Below are 16,103 nucleotides of genomic sequence, written 5' to 3'. Positions count from 1 at the left end.
GCGAAAAATTCTTCTACATTCAAAAAACAAAATTATGCAAATATATAATGAACATTGTTATTCTGTTATCATATTTTAAATTAAAGAGTACAAGAAATAAAGACGCAGTAAAAACGGTCAAACAAAATTATACAAAATGCTTCACAACAAACTTTTAAGTAATATCTAATATTACTTTAATAAACGTGCTCATTAAAAAGACAACATACTGCAGTAAAAATACTGATATACATTTAGTGGGATCATTTACGTCTGGGATCTCTCTGAGCCTCTTTTTGTTTGCTGTGGTGATGAACAGGTTTACAGACAGAGGTCAGGAGTCTTCGTATATTCTGATGTAGTGAGAGCTGGTAGCAGGTGGGAAAGCCTGGAGAAGTGGAGGTATGCACTCCAGGGAAAATGAATTATAGTCAGAATAGAACACATGTGCACGAATGAAAAAGACTGTGGTGAGACCTGCAGTATTTGAAGACGGTGTTTGTAACAAAAAGACAGGAGGTAGAGCTGGGGGTGTCAGAGTTGAGGATGCTCGTTGGGAGTGACCAGGATTAACAAGACTGGAAATCACTGCATCAGCAGAGCGATTCGTGGATGCAGTGAAGCAGGACAGGGAGAATGTTGACGTGACATAGGCGGGATAGGGTGAGAAGAAGATAAAACGCTGTGGCGACCCCTAAAGGGAGCAGCTGAAAGTAGAAGCGGACATTATATAATTGCGAATAATAATTTGTCTCAGGTTAAATTGTTATGACTTATTTTCTACCGAGTATAAAATATTTTTATTATTTCTGTATTTGTTTTTGGTTCTTTTAAGTTTTTCACATGTGTTTTGTTAGTGGAATATTGTTTTCTTTTCTCTAAGGATATTTTTTAACTGTGCTATGTTTGCAATGTCAGAGGATTAAAGCAAAGCAGGGTGGAAGCAGGGGTTTTACAGTGAGCTTTCCCATAAGCAATTTATGTTTTAAAAGACTAAGTTTTATTAAATGTTAGTGTTAAAAGGATTCAGGAGCTGTCTCTCACAGCAGACATGCATTGGGGATTGGGCAGGGTTTGTTTTTTTATTCTGAAAGTGAATAATTGTTGCATACCTCTCTATTATTATTATTTTCTTCTTTTCACCAACATCACCCATCAGCCTCCTCCCTTCAAACAAATGTTTGCCTGAATCCCCAGCATTTATCCTGCTGGGGGTAGACGCCTCCTTGTCCTCCTCCACCACCCACTTGCTTAGAAACATAATGTGATCAGCAGGCCAGGGATGGCTCATCCAATGAAAAAGTGGGAGTGCTGCACTCCATGAGCTGATTGGCTGCCCTGACTCTAAGCAGACTGAGCCAGAGCCTGCAGATCAGGGATTAGGGGTGGGTCTTTCTGCATGCTGAATTGTGTTGGTTCAGTACAGGCCTTGTAGTGTTCTTACCTCACCCAGGAGGATTCAGACAGACCAGCAGGGACTCAGATTATACCATTTTCTGACTCACTCTCCAATGATATAGGCCTGTCTGCATCTGTACTTCCAAAATGGTTGTTCCTGAGTCTCAGGACAAAATGTACTACCCTCTTAATGACCTGCAGAAGGATGCTCATGTGCCTGACTTTAACTCATATCTGGCATTGTACCAAAAGTCTCTGGAGAATCCAGAAGGTAGGTCAAACTTGTCTGTATTTTTAGTGCAGCGCTTGCAGCGCTTCCTTGCCATTCATATCTCTTTGAGCCTGTCTGCATACAGTATCTCTTTGTGCTAATCTGCCTTATCTGCATCCCATAACACTGATAAAAGGTATCCTCTGTTTTAGCTTTCTGGAAAGAGGTTGCTGATGAGTTCTTCTGGAAGAAGCCTGCAACAGCACCGATGCTGCAATACAACTTCGATGTGACGAAAGGGAGCGTTTATGTGAAATACATGGAGGGAGCCAAAACCAACATGTGCTATAATGTCTTGGACAGACATGTGAGGGAGGGGAGCCTTGGTGAAAAGGTTGCCTATTACTGGTAAGCACCAGCATGCCCCCAGAGGAAATAATAGCTATGATGGGAAACGCTGCCTGGAGTTATGCTAAGTATTCCAGTCAAAAACAACTGCTGTGTCCCCTGTGCTGACCCCAGAACACCAAAACAAACCACAGGCAGCGCACATCACTACAGCAGTGCTTCTTCTTCCTGTCAGAAGCAGAAGATAAAAATTTACAGATTTTATACACTATCTGTCCAACAATTTCTTATTGTTTTATAATGCAAAAATCTATTTCTATTTGATTAATCAACTACAAAAAGTCTAACTAGAGCAACTAACTTCACTTGATAGACGAATGTACACACATTACATTTTTAAACTTATTATAGCTTTAAATTTTAAGTCATTTAAATGATTTGAACCTGCAGTTGCGTGCTGATGACCCCACGCCCTTGTCATATTACAATAAAGCCTCTACTTTATGATGTTTTACTATTATATTATGACAGTTATTATTTGCTCTGTCAGCTGTTTAAGCTTAGCAAGCAGGAAGGTTGTTCTGCACGCTCAGCAATGTAAGGGTTCAGTGGAACTTGGCATACTGGAAATCACCTGTAGGAGAGCATTAATGCTATTTACACTAAAACAAAGCACTTGTATGATATACCTGCTCACGTGTTTGCCGTGACTATTTTAGTACACTCTGTAAGGAAACTATAACTATCAGCTGTGGTGACAAGTTATCAATTTCCACATGGTTTGTTTTGAGCAACAGTCGATCACTCATGGGCCTTTAGCTCACGCTTTGTCCAAGTATAATTTGAACAACTGTCTAAAGTGGTAGAAGAATGCAAAAAAAAAAAAAAAAAAAAAAAAAAATAGAACAGCAAAAATGCTGCAAAGAGTCCCATTTCAACAAAAATCAGGGGCCGTGAAAGAAGTTTAAGTGACAAATCAAAAATAAACACATATGAAAAGTAATCTGCTTCTATAGTATTTGTATAGGTTGGTATAGATTAAATATGGGAAATTTTGATTATCTCATATTTTGGCAAGTGGAGTCATATAAATGTTGGAATTAAAGAGGTCTCATGATCGACCCCTGCGGAACGCCATGTCTGAATTTGGTTTGCTCTGCTGTACATTTTCCAAAAAATAAATAAAGACTTTGACAACATATATGCAGGCTATTTCACATAGAGCTGAGTTACAACATTTGCTATCACATCTTGAAGTCATTTCTCAGTTGCAGAATTTCATCTGTGCAGTCATTTATTTCATCATTCCCATTTGGCTTGGTACCATGCTTTCTGCTGCCCCTTCAAGTGTGCCAAATTGTTTTCCAAATAACTATCCTGACAAACATCCAAGCCTAATATAGACTTAGCAAAAACAGGAACAGGTTATCTCTACTGTGAACTCAAAGAACTCACCGGACAACACTGTTGGGGAAAGTGGGAAAGTACTTTTGTGTGCAATTGTTTACCAAAACAGACGAAGAGCCCTCTGTAGAATCACAGACAGGTTTTGTAATACATTTATACATTTGAAAGTTTCTCTCTTGTGTGCTGTCTTATCAGGGAGGGAAACTCACCTGATCATCAAATGGCCATCACCTACAGCCAGCTGCTGAGCCATGTCTGCCGCTGTGCTAACGTGCTGAAGCAAATGGGTGAGAACCTGAGCTTATGGTCATGTCCATGATTAGTCCATAATTATTTAGTCCATGATTATAATACATAAGTATAGCTTTACAGGTTTTGCTGACAAACTTAGTTTCAGAGATACAGAGTGGTAGTAACTTGTTTTATATGTATATATATTTTTATTAAGGTGTGAAAAAGGGAGACAGAGTGTCTATCTACCTACCGATGATCCCAGAGCTTGTGTACACAATGCTGGCCTGTGCCAGGATAGGTGCTGTTCACTCTATTGTGGTAAGTACTATTATGACTATGCACCATATGCAACAATTTTACAAAACTGAAAAGTCTTTTTTTTTCCTGTCCAGCATTCTCTAATATCATATGTGCCATCTGCATGGTGCATTTTTGCAGACTGTCAGGAAGTAGGCTGCTGGTTCTTGCTGCTCTGATTTCCACAAGAAAACATTGTCTGAACCCGAGCTGTTGCTGCTGTTAGTGCAGACTGCCCTGCTCCAGTAGTTTATCAGCTGTCTTCTACATGAACACAGCACCAGCAGCACCTGCACTTAGTATATAGGTCAGACAGTTGCTGGCTGTTTCCAGTTTGAGAAGGCACTAGAGTCACTGCAATTCTGCAAGCAAGCCAACACTCTTTTAGATATTTAACCTTACTCTTCCATGCAAAGGTTAGTAGCTCTGCTTAAAATAACTCTAGAATGTGACTCCAAAGTGGGCGCTTTTTATAACTCGCAAAGGCTGGCAGAGTTAGATATAAGTGACCTTGTCTTTGCTTAGTCATTGTTGTATATCGTCCAACTCTCAGTTTTGATCTGATTAATTTACTTTCGACAGGAACAACACTTGGCGTGGCAACATAACAATCTTTGGGACAGCGCCAGCCTTTTAGATTATCCCGTGACTGCTAATATTAATCATGAATGAGCAAAAAGGATTGGTCCATAGAAACTTGCAGGAGAGCCAATGCCAATCATGCAGTGACATTTTGCTGAGTCCAGAATCCTTAGTGACCTGATTCATAATGCTTCATCAACACTGAAACTTTATGCTCTGTGAACCATTAACCTTGTCCAGATATCCAGACCTCCTGTCTGGATTCTATGTGAATGACAGTCATAGAAAAGAGCAGTTAATGTCTGTCTGCTTTGTTATGTAAAATTCAACAAGGTTTCTAAATCTGTAAATGATGATGAGAAGGAGCAGCATGCTCCATCACGGTGTAATATCAGAGACATAACAGCTTAGTTTAGGATTTTAGAAGGCTCCACACTTCTTACAACTTCCAGCCAAAGGAATATGTTGGCTCAGTACTCAGCAACATCTGCTAGTCTGGCTCAAGGGTTCTGACTCAGTTTTAAATTTGTAAATGATGTTTCCTAATAATTATGATCTATTTCTCATGTTAGTTAAAATAACTTACACACACTAAATAAAAAGCATTTAAAGCTGCTATATTGAAACAAGTTGCAAAAAAAACTCTCTCAGCACCCATCCTTTCCTACCTAGTCAGTCCCAAACAGGCAACATACACAGTTATTGAGTAGCTGATAGGCATCAAAGTGGAGAATTTGGCAGATCAAGAGCCAGTTATTTCCCTCAAGATCTGGTACAGCTGAAACGCGACGGTACAGTCAGTGTGAATGAATTGCTACAAACACAGCTCCAAATATACATTAAATGTTGCTCTATGTTGGTTGGATGATTTTGTGTAAAAACCTTATTTACACCTGCCGCAAGTGCCTTAAAATGTAGTTATTTAGCCAGTTCTTCATTAAGATTATCAAAACAACTTTATTTGGAGGTAAAACCAGGAATTCTTCTTCGTTTGGTCTCCATTTAGGGGTTACCAAAGTGGATCATCTGCCTCCATGTTTTCTCTCACTACACCCATGGCCCTCTTCTTTGATCTTCCTCTTTTCTTAATGCCTGGTAGCTTCATCTTCAGCATCCTTTTTATCCAATATATCCTCTATCCCTCATGTGTTTTTGTCAATGCCCCCATCTTCTTATACTTTGTAACAACCTGTCTCCATCCTGCCTGCACTCTTTTCTTCACCTCCATCGTGCTTCGGATGATCCGATTCAAAGCAGCCCAGGTATATAAACTCATCCAGCTTTACTGCATCTACTCCTGGCTTCTTCACCTCCTCCTCTCCAGTTGCTCTTTCACCTGGTCCCTATTCTCACTAGAGAAAAAAAACAAGAATTCAAAAGTGCTTTCTTTAAAAAAATCGTGCAAATGCTCCTGAAATGATTGTTTCTGTTATCTAACGTCCTCTGTTTTTCTCTTTGCATGTTCAGTTTGCAGGTTTCTCCTGTGAGTCTCTGTGTGAAAGGATTGTGGATGCCCAGAGTAGTGTACTGGTGACAGCAGGTAGGTCTTCAGGCAGCCAAGTGTTTGTCCTGTCCCTGCGTTCCCAAGGTGTGGCAGAAGGATAAACTGTACATTTTATCCATTTGCACACATCAGATTACGATGTAGCTGACTAGTAAGCACTGTTACCACTCTGCAAGACAATCTTAAGTTTACGCCTTTGCAGGGCCTTTCTGTTTGAGATTTCTCTGTGAGCTCTGATGTGTCAAACAGAACGTTAGGTTAATGCCGCCCAAGTTAATCCAAGATATTCCTGCAAAAGAAGCTCTTGATGTTAAGAGTTTCACTATCTGGTTATATGAAGATATACAAAGAAACAAACATAGCTTTGTTTTTGGTTATAAAAGTAGGACTCAGCACAAAATTAAAAACAATCAAAAACAAAAACCACCAATCTCTATTCTAAACACTGATTAACTGTGCTTGATGTGTACATTGTTCTTTTGTGGTCCTCACTCATTCAGTAGCTCCTAATGTGTCTGTTTAAAACACGTGTGCCAAATGGCAGCATCACAATGAGATGTTTTGTTTTGCCAGAAGCTGCAAAGATGATTCCCTGCTGTTTACTTTTACTTCTTCATCATAGCTCTCTGCCTCTACCTGTTCCTCCCTCTGTCTCCTGTCAGATGGTGTTTACAGAGGAGAGAAACTGATCAACCTGAAGCAGATTGCAACCGAGGCTCTGGAGAAGTGCCGGGAAAGGTAGCTCCTGCTTACAAAGCCTACACTTTCCCAGATTTCAGTAACCACCCTTATTTACACTGGCTGCAGCTGGTAATGGAAGTCAGCCCCTGGAATATGAGTCATTGCACACACAGACGCACACACACAGAGCAGTCAGCTGATATCAGAGATGTTAAAGAATCATACAGCAAGGCTTTTACATTAACGAGGTTGCCGGGCAACATGGAGCACCTTTATCAGGGAAGCCCAAGCTGCTCATCTGCTATAGCAACATGACTACGAGGAATGTTAGCTGAGAAGCAAAGCATGCTGGGAAGGATTATGGGAGTATCTGGGGTACAGATGTGGTTAGAGGTAACTTTGAGGCCATATGTGAAAAAAATCATTTTATGTCAAATTTTCATACCAACCCTAACCCCTGTTATAATTACCATCAAATCACAATATTTACTTTATTTACTTAAGTTACTGTTATGGTGATACTAATACAGAGTTGAGAAACATGAGAAAAAAACATAAAGCTCAGGAACGTTTATGTGTATGTGGGTCCCCCATCTATGGATCCCCTGAAATTATATAATGTATGCTTTTTAATCTTGTGCACAAAGTATACATACAAGATTTGTGCTGTTCACAGTGACCTAATATAGGAAAGAACTGTGTTAAGTCTACAAGGAGCAAACAGCAGTAATCACTTCCAAAAAGAAACTTTTTTTTTTGGATAAATAACTTGTGGACACATGACAAAATATTTCATCTCATGGGACTTCAGGCGCTCGACCTACAAGAACCAAGATGTGACCCCAATCCAGTATTTGCAAATCCTTGGAAAGCAGAGCAGCATGCATGCACTCAGTATCCATTAGGCAAAGACTTTATGCTTTTACTACCTTTCACTGCTTTTCTTTTTTTTCTCTTTTAGAGGGTCAGCTAGTGTCACCAAATGCCTCGTCATCAAGCACCATGCACTGAAGACAAAAAGTGGAGGTGCATGCAACAAACTACAGGTTCGTCAGCTCGAAAAATGAACACACAGTGACAAACACACATTTGTCACATTGTAAAACGATTCTATATACATATTTATGTCTTTATTTGAATAACTACAGGGGGAAAAATATATTTCAGAACCAAAAAAATGGTTCTGTCATATTTTTCCAAATATTTAGCCTTTAGCTCCTCAGGGTATTCTAAATTAGAGTTGAAATTGGCATGTTGCACTCCTGCTGGTGTGCTTGGCAAGCAGCTGTAATGATCCGGTTTATGAGTTTGATTTGTTCCCTCCTGTTGTGGTGCATTCAGACTCCCTGGGACTCACAGTGTGATGTTTGGTGGGATGAGGCCATGAGGGACTCCTCTGAGGAGTGTGAGCCCGAGTGGCTGGATGCAGAGGACCCGCTCTTTATCCTCTACACCAGCGGCTCCACCGGCAAACCCAAGGTGAGGCAGACGTTCACATGCAGGCGAGTTTTTTTCCACAAACACAGCAAGAGGCATGAGGGAAATCTTATCATTTACACAAATCGCAGCATCTATTTATTACTATGATAAGCCTGTAATGACTTTAACCGGGCCAGCGTTTACATAATCTGCCATGAAATAGTGAGAATTAATGGTTTTCTGTTGCTGAGAGGCACAAATGTAATCCTTGAAAGTTATCTGCAAGCTCCACTGTTGTATTTGTGTATTCTATTTGTGTGTGTGCGTGTGTGCGTTGTTATAGAAAACACAGAATTTATGGATTTTTCTTTTACACAGACATGTTTCTTTCACTCAAGACATAAACTTTAACTTTAAAATGTTATGGTTTACCTTATGGGCACTTGTTTTTTATTCCAAACAGGAATTCGTTTTCCCACTATGAGAGCATGTAAACAGAACTTGACTAATATGCACACAGAAACACACCTCCATACACATCTCCTCTGCCAGCATTAACAGATCCCTTATTTTTGCTGTCTTCTGTCTCCTTGTTGACCTATTTTTTGCTCACTTGAAACAGGGTGTTCTCCACACTGTTGCTGGATATCTGCTCTACACGTCAATGACCTTCAAGTATGTTTTTGATCATCACCACGATGATGTGTACTGGTGTACAGCCGACATTGGCTGGATCACCGGACACTCCTACATCACCTATGGTCCACTTGCAAACGGTGCTACGAGCGTCCTAGTGAGTCAAATCAGCAAGGTGTCACATGTATAGAACATTAAACAAAAAATGGAAAACCAAACCTCCGTGTGCATGTGTCTGCATGTTTTTGCAGTTTGAAGGTATCCCTGTTCACCCCCATGTTGGCCGGTTCTGGGAAGTAATTGAGAAGTACAAAGTGACCAAGTTTTATACAGCTCCTACAGCCATCCGCCTGCTGATGAAGTATGGACGAGAGCCACTACAGAAGTATGTGGACACATCATCTGCTGCAATAAATAAATAATTACAAACAGCGTTAGCTCCAAGATATTTTGGCTTTAAGGCCACAGTTTTACTGGGGAAGTGGTGCAGTTGATGTGGTGCCTCTCTTGATTTGGAAAGACCTCCGTCAACATGCTCACTTCTTATATAACAATTTGGTTAGTGTGTTTTCAGATTTAGAGCTATGACCCAATATGGGAACAATTGAAACCTCTTCTTATAAACTACAGGATAAAAACAGAAGACACTGAGTGTTTAAATAGATTTTTCTTTCTCTGAACAAAGAGACAAACAACAAACAAATGGTTTATTTTAACGAAATATTTTAACTAAGCAAATCTAACTTGAGTAGTATGACAAAAACTTTAAGGGCTTTAATCTGACTATTGATAGACTGTCATATTTGTACTAAGTTAAAGCTAAGTTTAACATCTTAGCCAAGTACTTATTGTAAGCATTGGCAACAAAAGACCTCTTTCAGATTATTAATTTATCATAATTTAGCATTATTAATATTAACTATGTGATACTTTCAGCTGCTGCCTTGTCACAAAGAGTTCCCACAATAGGTACCACCACATTTAATTTGGCAATTTTATTCCTGATGCCCACAAGTGGAATCCCACTAGCGACCTTTTGCTTGCTAAGCTAATGCCTTAACTACTACTCTATTAGCCAAGCATTAGTATGAGCACATTTTTAATATTTACTAAGTAGTGATAAAATAAAGGCTTAATTTATTTTGTTTAGTTCATGAGAGTTAACATATGTACTAATATTTGAAATCGTGTTTGTTAATATAATATGTTTACATTAATAAGGATTAATGTCTATGCTAGCTTTGCAGCCAGTTAGCATAGCTTAGGAGTTGCTTTCAGTCTTTGTGTGAAGCTAAGCTAATCTTCTAGTTACTGGAGCTGCATATTTGAGTATAGAAGGGAGGGTCAATCCTCTAATCTAGCTCTCAGCACTAATAAGAATATTTTTCAAAATTAATAATTAATCAGAGCACAGTGTTGGCACAGTAGCGACAAAAAGAAATATTCCAAATCACTAATTACAAGTTTGGTAGAACTGTAGATAGAAAATATTTAGCATAATCAAATAATAGTCTATTTGTCAAGAGAATTTAAAATAATCTTACTTAGACAAACATTCTCAACAATACATGCAAAAAATGAGTCATTATAGACAATTATGAAAAATTAAAATGATCAGCTATGAAAGCTTAAAAATGCAAAGTCTCACCGAAGTCAGATTTTAATTCACTATTTAAACAGAGCACAGTATCAACATTATGGTAAGGCTAAACAACCTAGAGCACTGAAGTTGTAGTTTGAAGGTGAGATTGTTTCCTTCTTTGTTGTCAGTAAGGAAGTTTAGACTTTGAGCTACAAAGAGCATGATAAATACCACGCAATGATGTAATCTAAGGGAAATCTTTTGATTTGTCAGGTATGACCTCTCCAGCCTGAGAATTCTGGGTACTGTGGGTGAACCCATCAACCCAGAGGCGTGGCAGTGGTACTATGAAGTGGTTGGTCAAAGCAGATGTCCCATCGTTGATACCTTCTGGCAAACAGAAACGGTAAGAAACAAGAAACTGACTACAGAGGTGTTATTAGGAAGTCGTACTCAGGCGTATCGCTTCAGAAGAACTGCAGGGTCTGAAACAACTTTTGTATGATGAGCTGGGATAGCTCTTCTCAGGATGTGTAGGTGTTTAGATTCTAAGATGATGCTAGGTATGCGTCAATAGGGATAAAACGATAAAAATATATAGTACCTCAATGCGGGATTTTCCCAAACCAGTCACATATTCTTCCTGTTAAATGGGATTTTTTCCTTTCCACTGTCGCCAAGTGCTTACTTGTAGCAGATCATTTGAATGTTGGGGTTTTCCTTTATATCACTGTAAGGTCTTTACTTTACAATATAAAGCACCTTGAGGTGACTGCTGTTGTGGTTTGCTGCTATATAAATAAAATTGAATAAAATATTTGGAAACGAACATGGAAGTAACATAAGAGAAAAACACTGCTCCCACAATATTGAAATGCAACAGTTAAACTACACTATATAAAGTCTTGTAGTAGTAGAAGAATTAAAGGTATTAATAATTTTAATTGAATTGTAGTGAGCATATGCTAAAACCTTTAAAATGCCCAATAGGAAAGTAGTCCTTTTGATAATCAATGACATTTAAAAAAAAGCCATGACTGGGATTGGTTTTTTTGTTTGCTTTCTTTTTCATAGGTGGGCAACAGGCATCCCAGCCCACCCATAGATACACCACTGATTGATTATATTCTTACAAGGCATATCAAATGTTTTGCTTTATTACCTCTTTGTTGCTGTGATGTTTTATGTTTGTTTTCTCCTTAGGGAGGTCATGTCTTGACTCCTCTACCTGCTGCTACACCGCTGAAACCAGGCTCTGCTGTAAGTGATAACAGTTCTTCCACGCTGACATTTCTAAATCTAAAACATACCTGCATGTGAGGACTGTCTTTAGTTCAAGTCGTGCTGGTATGCAAGGGTTTTTCCCTGTGCGCATGAAAATGGCGAGCATGATTTAACAAAAGCAGGGCAGGAAATGCAGCCTGGTTCTCCTTATTATGATCCAGATAATGATCTGGAAGAAACGCTGCAGCTGCAGGGGAGTTATTAAATGAAACAAAACAGTTATCTCACATTAAATCCAAAACTCATATTTCAGACTTTCCCTTTCTTTGGGGTGGAGCCGACCATCCTCAACGAGCACGGAGAGGAGCTGGAAGGTGAAGCTGAGGGTTATCTGGTAAGTTTCAATTCAACACAGCCTCATTTCTCTCTGTCACAGTGATCGTATCGAGCAACAACGAATACATGTGTGGTAAAAAGGAGAGGAAGACGAAAACGATGTTTCACTGTTAATGTTGGCCAATGAACCAGCAGCATGTTTATTATCTAAATGTAATCAAATACTTTTAGATTTTTTACATTTTCATTTACATTCTTCACCTTCTTATGCTTTCTGGAAGTATTTTTCCTGGATGTGACGTTTATTTTATTTAAAAATAGTTTAAATAATTATATAAAAAATTAGAAGAAGTGTATTTTTTTTGTTGTTGAACTCTTCAGTGTATGGATGCAAATAAAATTTCAAAATAGCAATGGCAGTAACACCTCTCTTTCAGGTATTTAGAAGGCCGTGGCCTGGAATAATGCGCACTGTGTTCAAGAACCATGAGCGCTTCGAAAATACCTACTTCAAGAAATTCCCAGGCTTTTATGTGACTGGAGATGGTGAGATCCAAGAATCAGCCCTAGCTGGCTATCACTCCCAGGCTGAATATTACTCAGGATAGAGTTTTAGTTCTCAACATGAACAATTTCTCACTAAAGCACCAAAGTGAACCACCAGACCCCATATAAAGTTTTGTTTTGTCCTCTCTCAGGCTGCAGGCGAGATAAGGACGGCTATTACTGGATCACAGGGAGAATAGACGACATGCTGAATGTGTCAGGTACGGTGCTGTCCCTCAGAACTTATTTTAAGGCTGTTATCTAATTGACATAAATAACTTTAAATATTCTCAGCACATTTTTATTTATTAGCCTCTCCAGGAAATTGTGCTATTCATCTCTGCAATGGCCTTGCATATCTTTCTCCCCCCCTCAGGCCACCTGATGAGCACAGCGGAGGTTGAGGCGGCCTTGACGGAGCACGCGGCTGTGGCGGAGGCTGCGGTGGTGAGTCGACCTCACAAGGTGAAGGGAGAGTCCCTCTACTGCTTTGTCACCCTCAAAGACAGCAGGGAGTTCAGTCACACGCTGGTGGATGAGCTCAAGAGACTGGGTGAGACCTTTGATTAGGGTTAAAGTCCACTAAAATTCATGCGTCTTTGTGTATCAGTGGTCTCTTGTTTTGCATTTGATCTAAAATAAAATGTTAAATTAAATACAAATACAACTTCTGCTGGATTCAGTCCTGTGAAAAACTAAGCAGTAACTGTGCAGTAACTTGGCATAATTGTTTTTTGTAAGACTTTATCAATCTCTCGTACCTTTGGGAAGAACCCTGGCCCACTCTTCTTTACAGCGTTGTGTCAGTTCATTGAGGTTTGGATAGGTTTGTTGCCCTCTTATGGTCCCGCCACAGCCTTTCAATCAGGTTTAAGTCTGGACTTTGACCCGATCTTTGCACCTTGATTCTTCTCTTTTTCAGCCACTCTGTTGTGCATTTGCTGTTGTGCTTGGACAATTTTAGCCAAGTGTTCAGCTTTTGGACAGATGGCCTGATATACAAAAAGAGTTCTTGGTGGATAAAGAAACTGCAAGGTGCCCAGGTCCTGTGACTGCAAAACCAGCCCAGATCATCTCCACTTGACAGTTCGTGTGAGGTGTTTGTGCTGTGTTTTTGTGCCCAATGTGGGGTTTGTACACTTTGGACAAACATCTCCACTGTCCAAAGAACATTTCTTAAGATGCAACTTTCCTAACATAAGCTGTTCTTCCATGTTCTTTTTGATAGAAGAGGCTTTCTCCCGCTATTCCTCTTAACCAAAGGTATACCTATTCAGTCTTTTTCTAACTGTACAGTCAGAACATTCAACATTTGACATATTAATCGAGGCCTGGACTCTCTGACATGCAGCTCTTTGGTTTTTTTTGCTAGCCTTGGGGTGAATTTGTTTTATTGAGGTGGTCAATGAGATGGTAATTAAATGCTACTTACCCACTTAATTGCTATGGAAGCAGTAAGGATGTACTCAGTTTTTTGCAGGACTGAAAATTAATACAGCTTAAGAAAACTTGCCCAGTTGTGGGAAAAAAGACATTGTCTGGTCTAATTCTTCTTCTTATTTTTACTTCTTTATCAAGAAAGACCAACAGTAAGGGATACACTTTTGTCAAAAGGTTAAAGTGTCTTTAGTATAGTATCTAAATCACTCAGGACATCGAAGTCAACTACATGCTGTAAAATTTCATATTTTTCAAGCATGTTCCATATGTTCTTGAAAAATTAACAACAGTTAAAACAAACCGAAAAACTAAAAAAATACCCTTTGAGGGTATAATACATGGGTTTTCAAATAAGTTTCCCCAACTTTTTTATGCTTCCTGTTTCTGCACCAACAGAACATCATACTTTAATACTTTCATTATTTGGCTTTGAAATAGCCAAGTAATGAAAGTTCATATGCAGTTCATTTACAGCCAACTGTTTATGTTACAGGGTAAGTTATTTTATTATATGATAAATGGCCCGTATTTTTATAGTGCTTTACTTAGTCCTGTGGACCGCAAAGCACTTTACACTACATTCAGTCATCCACCCACTGATGGCAAGCTACATTGTAGCCACAGCTGCCCTGGGGAGCACTGACAGAGGCGAGGCTGCCGGACACTGGCGCCATCGGGCCCTCTGACCACCACCAGTAGGCAACGGGTGAAGTGTCTCGCCCAAGGACACAACGACCGAGACTGTCGGAGCCGGGGCGAGACGAACTGCCAACTCTTGAGCCACGATCGCCCCACAGCCACGATCACCCCACTTGCATGCAATTGAGAAAAAAGCTAAGGAAATGCTCCAAAATAAAAACAGCCTTTTGTTTCTTTTTTTGATTGATTTTTTTTCCTATTTTCTACATTCTCTTCTCAGTGAGAGAAAAAATTGGCCCAATCGCTACACCAGACTTCATCCAGAATGCCCCAGCGCTCCCAAAAACTCGCTCAGGTAACAGTCCAACACCTTTATAAATCGGCATCATCTTCCTCTACTTGCCTCCTGTGTAACATCGTGTCCTCATCCACTTCAGGAAAGATCATGAGGCGAATCCTCAGACAGATTGCTCGCAACGACAAGGACCTCGGGGACCTCTCCACCCTGGCTGACCCCAAGGTGGTGGAGGTTCTGTTTAGCCAGAGATATGAAGCTCCAGCCTGAAGAAGAAGAAGAAAAAGAAGAAGAAGAAGAAGAAGAAGAAAACAAACTCTCTGGCTTCAAACTATGCTATTGTACAGATGAAGACAATCACAAACTGCTGCTTTTTGGGTGTGAATGATGGGAATGGGATCACAAAGCACAGCACAAAAATACAGCAGACATTAAAATGTTCTGATTTTTTTTATGTATGAGAGAAAACAAAACATAATTGAAAATGTCAAATTGAATCCCAGATGTGCTTTTTAAACAGATGTATGAATGCGGTTGTGTTGATGGTTTGTGTTTGGGCCAAAATGTCACACGTACTAGTTCCTGTGAAGATGTTGAAGGATGACCTTAATCCTTATTTACGCCTTCTTTTCGACTGATGTATATTTCCAACCTGTGGTACATTTCTATGAATAAAGTGTTTAATCCAGCTGTTGTTTTTGTTCTTTGCCTTTGAGCACAGCAGCTGATCGACGCCCTCAAGTGGCAGGAATCATCCTCTGCATCGGCTGCACTGTGGGTTACTACAACATCCTTTTAACTGCCATGCGGAGGTTTTCTACCTTTTGTCGTCTAATGATGCAAGGAGTGCACACACACGCAGCTTTGATGATGTGATCTGTACGGCGGGGAGCAGCGATTATGGGAGACCAAAGGGAGGAGAGGGCTGTTTTATCTTAAGAGCAGTGGATTCTTTTGAAACTACAAGCATCTGTTGTTCTGAAAAAGACAGAAAAGGCAACTGTAATCTGTTCATTAAAAAAAGAGAGAGAGAGATTAGGCTGCAGCAGTTTTTAGCTCAAAGGGGCCGTTTAGTGTTAATGGGTCGTGTAGAGTCAGTGGACACTGGCTTTGTCCCTGCGTGTCTCCTCCACGTCGCACACATGCAGGCATGTGTGAGAGCGTAGGTGGGGAGGACAAGGACAAGAAAAGAGACCCAGCTATGGGCAGTGTTACATCATCACCCCCAGCAGCAGGAGAAGTGGTTACCATGACAACCTCTTCGCCACCATCACCACCACCGCCCCACATCTTCAACTCTCTCCGGCTCACCCTCCTTTTCTTCCCCCTCGTTTGGTCCCATCAG

The 16,103-nt window shown here is 40.0% G+C and overlaps 1 protein-coding gene across 1 annotated transcript; it reads left to right on the top strand.

Moving 5' to 3' along the window:
* Positions 1 to 1,077: 1,077 nt before the first annotated feature.
* On the top strand, positions 1,078 to 15,447 carry acss2l (acyl-CoA synthetase short chain family member 2 like). The gene is made up of 18 exons (XM_040015980.1): positions 1,078 to 1,648; positions 1,801 to 1,996; positions 3,539 to 3,630; positions 3,792 to 3,895; positions 5,924 to 5,996; positions 6,623 to 6,698; positions 7,603 to 7,687; positions 7,983 to 8,120; positions 8,683 to 8,853; positions 8,948 to 9,081; positions 10,552 to 10,684; positions 11,482 to 11,538; positions 11,816 to 11,896; positions 12,276 to 12,384; positions 12,537 to 12,605; positions 12,761 to 12,937; positions 14,744 to 14,818; positions 14,901 to 15,447. Exons 1-18 carry the CDS (start codon positions 1,525 to 1,527, stop codon positions 15,026 to 15,028), a joined length of 2,022 nt encoding a protein of 673 aa, XP_039871914.1. The 5' UTR covers positions 1,078 to 1,524; the 3' UTR covers positions 15,029 to 15,447.
* Positions 15,448 to 16,103: the final 656 nt, after the last annotated feature.

This window comes from Simochromis diagramma, unplaced genomic scaffold, assembly GCF_900408965.1.
Source record: "Simochromis diagramma unplaced genomic scaffold, fSimDia1.1 OVJJ01000205.1, whole genome shotgun sequence".
Lineage (NCBI taxonomy): Eukaryota > Metazoa > Chordata > Actinopteri > Cichliformes > Cichlidae > Simochromis > Simochromis diagramma.
This window is presented reverse-complemented; position numbering and strand designations above follow the sequence as displayed.

Excerpts from the sequence above, each read along its gene's own strand:
- acss2l (XM_040015980.1), top strand. The coding sequence starts at position 1,525 with ATGGTTGTTCCTGAGTCTCAGGACAAAATGTACTACCCTCTTAATGAC. Across the intron at positions 12,385-12,536 it reads CTTTTATGTGACTGGAGATG|GCTGCAGGCGAGATAAGGAC; the intron begins GTGAGATCCAAG and ends GTCCTCTCTCAG. Across the intron at positions 12,606-12,760 it reads CGACATGCTGAATGTGTCAG|GCCACCTGATGAGCACAGCG; the intron begins GTACGGTGCTGT and ends TCCCCCCCTCAG.